Genomic DNA, 9,167 nt, shown 5'->3' with positions numbered 1-9,167 from the left:
CTCTCTGCTGTTTGACGTGAAAAACAAACTCTCTCTCACAGCAGCCGCTTCACCACTGTGTTTACAACCGGGAAAACTGGAGGCCTTGTTTCAAATCACTCCTCATCCACTATACAAGTGCACTGCGCAGTGGCATTACATAACGGGATGTACACCCTAACTAGTGCACTCTAGTGATACTACAAAAACATTTATTATTCTACTACTACCCAAGCCGAACGTCGTGAAAAGGGGTTTATAATGTTTTTTAAATCATAAAATAAGAGTCCGGCTATAAGATTCCTCGGTTTACAGTTTTTCTCAATTGCTTTGGTGCATTTCTCTGATCAGAATTAAAATTCTCATAACTGTTAGTTCAACCTCCACAAGATTTAGTCATTTGTGCACATCATAGTAGCAGTTTCTTATTCATTCCAACAAATTGCAATTGCTTCCATACATTTCTCTGCTGTTTTATAACATCATTTGCTTATGTCATGTCAGTCAAAATGAACTATACTTATGAATGCTGAATAGTCATTCCCTATGAAACTAATAGTCCTCATTTCATTGCTTAAATCATTACATACAAAAATGTTGAACTAGTTGTCAAAATCAGTCAAGCAACTCTTACCACAACATTTGCTGACTTTTTTAGACACTCTTTACAGGGACATAATACCTGAGAATGAGAGGGGTCTAAATGGAGACCATCTGAACAAGTATGTTGTAATATGGGATAATGTGCGTTTTCACCACTCAGACAGTGGTTTGCAGCACATGAAAGGATGCTGGTGGAATATCTCCCTCCCTACTCCACATTCCTTAATCCAATAGAGGAGTTTTTCTCTGCCTGGAGGTGGAAGGTATATGACCAACATCAACATACCCAAATGGCCCTGCTAGTGGCCATGGATGCAGCATGTGATGACATCACAGCAGAGTCCTGCAGATGGTGGATTTGCTACTTGAGGAGATACTTTCCTTGCTGCATTGATATTCGCTGTGATGTCGTTGAAAATATTAGGCCAGACACACAGGGACGTCTGGATGTGCAATAATGATTTACAGTACTGTGTATGTTGTATGTTCCAATTCAGTTCCAATATATACTGCAATATTGTTTACAGTTGTGCACAGCTCTACCCAAAGGGTGTTTCTTATGTTTGTTGTAAATAAGTTTGTACTTTGCTTTAGCACAATGCTGTGAACAAATTAGAATTGCAAAGAGAATATGCAGTAAAAATTTAAAACATACATATTGAGTGTCTTGTACTCATTTACCTCACTAAATACAGTAATGTGTAACCTAACTGTAGATTTCAAATGGGTGTGCTAATAGTGTTTAGTGCTGTCTTGAGCATTTTCAGGTAGTGTCACCATGATCTGACTTTTTTGCATCGGAAAACACTTATGAACTGTCATAATGAAAACATGACAAAGCCATTTGACTATCTTGTTCATAAACAATGGTGTCAGGACTTTTTATTTTGATGACACTGACACTTTCATTGACATGAATACTTGCTTTTGAGGAATGAACTCTCCATTTTGAGCAAGTGACACGCTTTTGCAGGTTATACACTAGGTTTTGCAGTTTGTACTAATTGTTTTGAGAAATGCACTTACTGTTGTGCAAATGTTAATAGTGATGTAAGAAATGCACCAAAGCGACTGAGAAAAACTGTAATATGCTAATTCATATAACGTTCATATATCCATTAACAAGGAACTTGTACGTACATGTATCGTAATAATAATTAAATGATAATAATAATAATAATATTTTTATTGTTATTTTAACTTTATGAAACCACTAAGCAGATTACTAACATACATATTTTTACCTTTATAAAAACATGGTGATCCAAGCTGGAATAATTAGTGTAAATAAATAGCATACCATCCAAACATAGGGCTTTTATAACTTTAATGGTTGAAGTCAAAACTTATATACACTTGGCATGTATATCATGCCAGTCTTGGGTATAAATTATTGATGCAACTGCTTATTTGATCTTATTTAAAGTGATTAAATGATTATAACACACACCACACACTTCTTTGTCAAAAAAAACTTTTAAGTTTTAACTTGTAAATACTTTCATAAATTGATTGTGGGCTTTTTATTTACAACAATCTGCTGGGTCAAAATGATACACACAACAATTTAATTATTTGGAAAAGGTAGAAAGGTGTATCGTACAACCTAATTCCTTGCTAGTGATCATAAGTGACTTATTAACATTATACTTGTGCAAGCAAACTAGACCTAATTAATAATAATAATAATAATACATTTTATTTATATAGCGCTTTTCTGGACACTCAAAGATGCTTATTAATTACAGTATATGGGCACAGAGAATTCTATATGTACACAACAACACTGAATGTGTGCGGATGGAAATCCACCTCTGTAACACTAAACAACAAGTTATTCACATCTTTAAAAAATAAATGGCTAAATGTGTAGAATGATGTGTACAATGATGATTAAAAGTTTGTAGTCCTTAAATGATCCCAGATCCTACCACATGATGATGGAATGCATTTTCTACTTCACTGTTTACTTTGGAACAACCACAAATAGTGCAGTCCACCTCCGCTGATGTGAGAATATACAATGATGAAAGATAGAGGAGTCAGCATGAACTACATTTACAAAAACAGTACATATAACAGAAACAAATCAAATACAGTGACCTCTGTGTGAGGGCATTACATGCTGAGGCACACAGAGGAAGTGGCCGTGGTACTTTTCTATGAATCATGACATCATGTTTGTATATTGAGAGACTGGTGGACAGCAATACAGCATACATAGTTACAGGTTGGAATGAAATGTATTTCATTTAGACACACTGTATTGCCAAAAGTATGTAAGACATCCTATTCCAAAACCATAAACATAAAAATGTATATGGAGTTTCTTCTTCTGTTGGAGACTATTACAGTCTCCACTCTTTGCAAAAGATTTTGGAGTGTGTCTGTGGGACTTTGTCAATCAGAGCAGTTAAAAGAGCATTTGTGGATCAGGCAATCAATCTTCAGATTCATCCCAAATATCTAAAGTGGGGTTAAGGGTCAGAGTCACTGGGTTTTCTTTACACAAAAACTCATTAAACCATGTTTTTATGTACCAACTTGGGCCTGCCCCGCAGTGTTGCCACCAAGTTTGAAGTATATTGTTTTTGTAATTGATACCCCTATTAATACCCCTAGCAATGTGTGTGGATGAAACTCGTGAACTTAATAATATGAAGGGGTTTTCAAATACTTTGGCCATGTATTATACACATGAAATCATCACAGTGGATCATCTGCGTTTGAGTTGATTTATGTGTTCCCTATTTTCTGAGCTGTTAGCAACAAGTGGTAATAAAGCTACACATAATATGAGCAGCGTGATCATGTCTCACAGTCATGAGTGCAGGCTCTGTCTGGAAAGTTAAAAATGGAGATGAAGTTGGTATCAGGATTAGTCTGAAGTATAAAGAATGTCTAAAATAGTATTCAAAATTGCTCAAGTTTAATTTAGTCTTAGTAGATAAATAGATAGATAGATAGATAGATAGATAGATAGATAGATAGATAGATAGATAGATAGATAGATAGATAGATAGCTAGCTGTTCTTATGTGGTTTGCGATTTGAACATGTGTACTTAATTACACACTTCCAGTTAATTTTGAATAAGCTATACTTAACCGCAGGATGCATCATTTCTTGGATTAAATCTCTGAACATGTACAGTAATGTAATGCAGACCCCATTGTTTAAAATGTGTTGGTAAAACCACAACGTAAAGTAAGTGATGTTGTTTGCATTTTTTTGGGATTTAGCAGTGGAAGGAAGTGGCCACGGTACTTTTACATGAATCATGGCATGTTATCCCCCCAGAGGTGGGAGCACACTCAGGTCTTTATAAAGGCCCTGTGAATGAGCTGCAGTCATACCCAGCAGAACAGCCAAGAGTAAACATGAAGATTACAGCTGTAGCAGTTTTACTGGTGATGGTGGTGCAGGCTTTAGCAAAGCCTCTTCCAGCTGATGAGAATGACAAGTGGCTATTAGCAGAGGTATGAGAATCCATTTAATTATTCTTACTGTGCTCTTTTCAGGTTGTTTTGAGGTTTCCAATGTGTCTGACATATCTATTAAATAAACATTTACATTTTTAGCATTTACCAGACACTTTTATCCAAAGTGACTTACAGTACATGGACACAGTATATTGTCTATGCAATTGAAGGTTAAGGATCTAGCTCAAGAGCCCAAAAGCAGCAGCCTTGGCAGTAGTGGGACTTGAACCGTTATTTTATGTGACTGAATGATTGGAACAAACTTCTCTGTGAGTTTATTGAGGATTTTCTATTAATATAATGGGTTACAAATATATATCTAACAAGTTGGTGTAGAAGACTTATTTTCTGGTGTGACAAAGCCTCCTTATTCCTTGTTAATAGTTATAATTTATTACAACCAATGACTTTTCTGTGCCCATATAATAGGGCTGGTTTTAAGGTGGTCATTAAAAAGTCAATTACTCTTGTTATTTTAGATAAAACCCAAACTGGGTGTTATTATAAGGGAAAAACAATGTTTCTGTATTGACATATATAATCCAAGAATGACCAATAACATGCCTGCTATAAATGGTCCACTGACAAGCAAGCTCTACATCATTATGAGCTTAGATGTTTATTAGGATTTTAACGTCATGTTTTACACTTTGGTTACATTAATGACAGGAACGGTAGTTACTCATTACACAAGGTTATATCAAACACAATCATGGACAATTTAGTGTCTCCAATTCACCTCACTTGCATGTCTTTGGACTGTGGGAGGAAACCGGAGCACCCGGAGGAAACCCAGGCGGACACAGGGAGAACATGCAAACTCCACACAGAAAGGACCCGGACTGCCCCACCTGGGGATCGAACCCAGGACCTTCTTGCCTTCTACCCACTTAGCCACTGTGCTGCCCTTATGAGCTTAGAAGCTGCCATGCAAGAAAAATGCCTCCTTATGATTTTTCTTTATCCATGTGATCAGCAATAAACACTTCAGTCAGGCTTTAAGATGCTGATCTCTGAGCAGGGGCTTCTTTCTTGCACAGCAGACTTTAGAAGATGCACTAGAAGCTTAGTGGATAAAGTATTAAACAAGTAAGTAGACGGTCGCTGGTTCTACCACTGCCATGTGCAAAATAAACTGCAGTGCAAGACAAGTGTCCGCCAATGTAGACAGGGTTGCCAGATGCACAGAATACATGCACAGAATTTAACTCAGAGTGCAAACACAATAGTACTGATCCAGTTATGTGAATTATTTGTTTCATATGTGGGCATCACATTTGACACTGTTTAAATATTCTCTTTCTGTTCTATGTTTAGCAATATTTAAGGAGATTCTATGGCATGCAGGCTGGTCTCTTAGGAACAGCAAAGTCTTCAGACACGTTAAATACAAAGATCCGTCAGATGCAGTCATTTCTTGGGCTAAACGTCACTGGCAACCTGGATGACAACACACTGAACATCATGAAGAAGGCCAGATGTGGCGTCCCAGATGTAGCAGAGTATAATCACTTCCCCAGAGACATTAAATGGCAAAACAACCTTGTGACATTCAGGTTGATTCTTGATTTAAAAATTATTGATATGTTTTCATTTGTGTATTTTTGTGTATTTGTTTGACACCCCTGTCTGGTCTAATACAGGATTACAAATTACACTCCTGATCTGAAAAAGGAAGATGTGGATCGAGCTGTTCATAATGCCCTGATGGTCTGGAGTGACGTGACTCCTCTAAAGTTTAAAAGGCTGCATGAGGGAAATGCCGACATCATGATCAGCTTTGGCAGAGGAGGTACATGCTTATTTCAAGATTGTAACAAGATCTGTTTAAAATGCATTTTATATCTAACCTATTTTATTTTACTTTGTGTGGTGTAATAACAGAACATGGAGACCACAACCCTTTCGATGGCCCTGAGGGACTCCTAGCCCATGCATACCCACCTGGAATTGGCATTGGTGGAGACACACACTTCGATGATGATGAACACTGGACAAAAAACTCACATGGTACTGTACAGTCCCTTAAATACATACCAACATGTACAAATAAAATAATCCACTGAAAATTGACCACTGCTTGTACTGTTGTACTGTAATGTATGCAATACTTCTTTTTTCTGGTACGCATATCAGACTTAGCACAGTTCTTATGCCAGATGCCCTTCCTGACAAAACTCTCCTATTATTATCCCGGTTTGGGATCAGCGCAGAGAGCGCACTGACAAGTGAACTCTCCCAATGGCTAGGCTGTTTCAGCCAAAACCCCACCACCCCCCAGACATAGCCAATCATGTCTGTTTGGCAGTCCCAATAACTTACTGTCTGGTCCTCAAACTGTATCTGTGTGTTAAATGTGTAACTATATCACTAACACACTAGTAAGACTAGTAAATACTTCTTTTAGAACAGTAGGCTGTGGTTTGTAATGCAACCTGGTTAAATCACTTCATTTTATTTTATTTGTGCTTTTAGAAGCAAAAGTTTTGCTTTTAAAATTAAATCAGCCAAGATATTGCATAAAATGTATATTTTTTATTTATATTTCTTAAAGTGCTAGTGTAATTATACCACAAGGATTAATTAAGTTTTTTTTATAATGTAACATTCTGCCAACGTTTTATTAGAATCAAGCCATAATAAAAGCTCTTTGTTGTTAATTACACTATAAGTAATTAAAGAAAAACACTAGTATAAATGGAAATTAGCAAAAGAACATTGTAAGTTAAATAAATATAAAAAACCTTTTTCATGATTTTGTGTTGCTTCTTTTGCAGCTTATAACCTGTTCTTAGTTGCGGCTCATGAATTCGGACATGCTCTTGGTATGGCTCATTCTAATGATCCTGGTGCACTGATGTTTCCCATTTACTCATACTTCCGTGGATTTCCCCTGTCTGAGGACGATATCAAAGGCATCCAAGCTCTCTATGGTAAATAAAAACAAACTTATTAATTAAACATGTGAATGTATGTTCAGTTGAAGTCAAAAGTTAACATATGTACAGTATGTTATAGCTGTATTGAGATTTTTGTGATTTCTGCAACTGTTCGGTGCTACTACATGATCGAATTACATGATCAAAAAATTTAAAATTTGGTTTCTTTTGTATATTTGTTTTTATTTCTGTTTTTGTCTAATTGTAACTATTATTTTTCTGGCTGAATTCCAGGTTCAAACCCTGACCACAAGACAGTCAAACCCAAACCTGAGGCTCCAAACAAATGTGACCCTGAACTGACTATTGATGCCATAACTGAACTCCGAGGAGAAATGCTGATTTTCAAAGACAGGTGCAGTTCATTATTTAAAATGTTTAATATATTAACCCAAGCTACTTTCTGCACATTTAAAATACAAAATGTACTTTTTGACCACTACTGGTGCTCTAGATTTAGTAGGTTATATCCAGTTACCCCAACATGCCTCTCTCTCTGAGGATATTTATTGTGGTCCATAGCCTACCCAGAAACACTGGGCACAAGGCAGGAAAACACCCTGGAAACTGCATGTTGCATATACAAAAGGGAAATCCCTACGTAATGACTTTTATTTATGAATAATAAGTACAAAACAAAAACAAATTAAGAACATGTTAAGGTCTTAAGGAGATTCCCGAGTGTAATACGTACATTACATACATTAACAGTTTATTTTATTGATTTAATTGATGCTAATGTGGCACTGTGCTACTTAAATCCTACAATTAGATCTAACATATGACTCTGTAACTGCATTAGTATTTGAACTATACATGTAATTCTGTTCTTGTGTTTTTGTAGGTATTTTTGGCGTATACATCCGCAGTTTCCGGAGCCACAACAATCTCTCATTAAATCCACCTGGCCGTCAATTCCGAACAAAGTACACGCAGCTTACGAGAACCCAAGGAAAGATGTCGTCATCATATTCAGTGGTTTGTGTTTTTATTTACATATACATACACATTCAACACTATCTGTAGTATTTGTAACATATTTAACCAATAACTAATCATGTCTGTATGTAGACGCCCCAATGGCCGATAGCACCGATATACAGTATTTTGCTGCTGTGTTTTGGTTGCTGCTGATGCTAAGGACAATGACTATTGTTATACTCAGGTTTTTTTTCTTTCTTTCTATTTTTCAAGGTATAAATATGTGGGCTCTTAATGGTTACACACTGGTGAAGGGTTATCCAAAATACATCCACAAGCTGGGTCTACCAAAATCCATCCGTAAAATAGATGCAGCAGTGTACATATATGACACGGGCAAGACTCTGTTCTTCACGGACGAACACTACTGGAGGTGTGTGGATTTTATTCTTCAATAAAAATGTAATAAAATTATTTTGTTTGGCTTCGTGTAAAAAGCTTAGGGTTTTTAACATACAGACTTATGGTGGCTATATAGTATATATACATATAGTATTCAGGGTGTATTACTGATACATACACTTTGTATATGTGAAAATTTTGACCAATCAGTCAAAATAGCATTTTTAAGTTCAGACCCCAATGTTGTACTAGATGGTCCTGCAAGGGTCCAGTTTATATCAAAGGTCTTCAGTAGGCTAGAGGTCAGCTACTGAAGGTTCTCCACACCAAACTAGTCAAATCTTGTCTTTAAGGATTTTGATGCTTACAAAGGCACTTTGAATAAATGAAGCACATCGTGCACTGTGACTGAATGGCTGGCGGAACCTGCACACAAAAGTCAGCTTTCTTATGTGCAGAAAATTAAGTTTACTGAGTTTAATTTCAATCACAGTTACGATGAACAGACTGAAACGATGGATCGTGGATACCCAAGATCCATAGAAGATGACTTTCCAGAAATCAACGATGAGGTGGATGCTGCTACCTATAAGAACGGTAAAGATGGTTCAAATATTTTTTTTAGATTGTTGAGTTACATGATTGTTTTTCATAGTTAAATGAAGTTTAATTATGCTTAATTGACTGATTTGAGAATTTTATTTGTCTGTTCTGTATTTCAAACAGGATATTTGTACTTGTACCATGAAAAAGTTCAGTACGAGTACAGTTACAGCAGAAAGAAAGTTGTCCGTGTGATGAGAGCCAACGCCCTGCTGAACTGCTGAGCTCCTACACTCTGC

At 36.5% G+C, this 9,167-nt stretch overlaps 1 protein-coding gene across 1 annotated transcript; it reads left to right on the top strand.

Moving 5' to 3' along the window:
• Positions 1-3,961: 3,961 nt before the first annotated feature.
• Positions 3,962-9,167, top strand: mmp13b (matrix metallopeptidase 13b). Its single transcript, XM_063016456.1, has 10 exons — positions 3,962-4,060; positions 5,381-5,619; positions 5,707-5,855; positions 5,948-6,073; positions 6,841-6,996; positions 7,237-7,357; positions 7,847-7,980; positions 8,197-8,356; positions 8,819-8,922; positions 9,052-9,167. Exons 1-10 carry the CDS (start codon positions 3,962-3,964, stop codon positions 9,150-9,152), a joined length of 1,389 nt encoding a protein of 462 aa, XP_062872526.1. The 3' UTR covers positions 9,153-9,167.

The sequence above is a fragment of the Trichomycterus rosablanca genome, chromosome 20 (genome assembly GCF_030014385.1).
Source record: "Trichomycterus rosablanca isolate fTriRos1 chromosome 20, fTriRos1.hap1, whole genome shotgun sequence".
In the NCBI taxonomy this organism is placed as follows: Eukaryota; Metazoa; Chordata; class Actinopteri; order Siluriformes; family Trichomycteridae; genus Trichomycterus; species Trichomycterus rosablanca.
This window is presented reverse-complemented; position numbering and strand designations above follow the sequence as displayed.

What these genes read in the sequence shown, in the direction of transcription:
- mmp13b (XM_063016456.1), top strand. Translation starts at nt 3,962, where the DNA reads ATGAAGATTACAGCTGTAGCAGTTTTACTGGTGATGGTGGTGCAGGCT. An exon ending in ATGCTGATTTTCAAAGACAG is followed by an intron (nt 7,358 to 7,846) that starts GTGCAGTTCATT and finishes GTGTTTTTGTAG; the next exon opens with GTATTTTTGGCGTATACATC. An exon ending in TGTCGTCATCATATTCAGTG is followed by an intron (nt 7,981 to 8,196) that starts GTTTGTGTTTTT and finishes CTATTTTTCAAG; the next exon opens with GTATAAATATGTGGGCTCTT.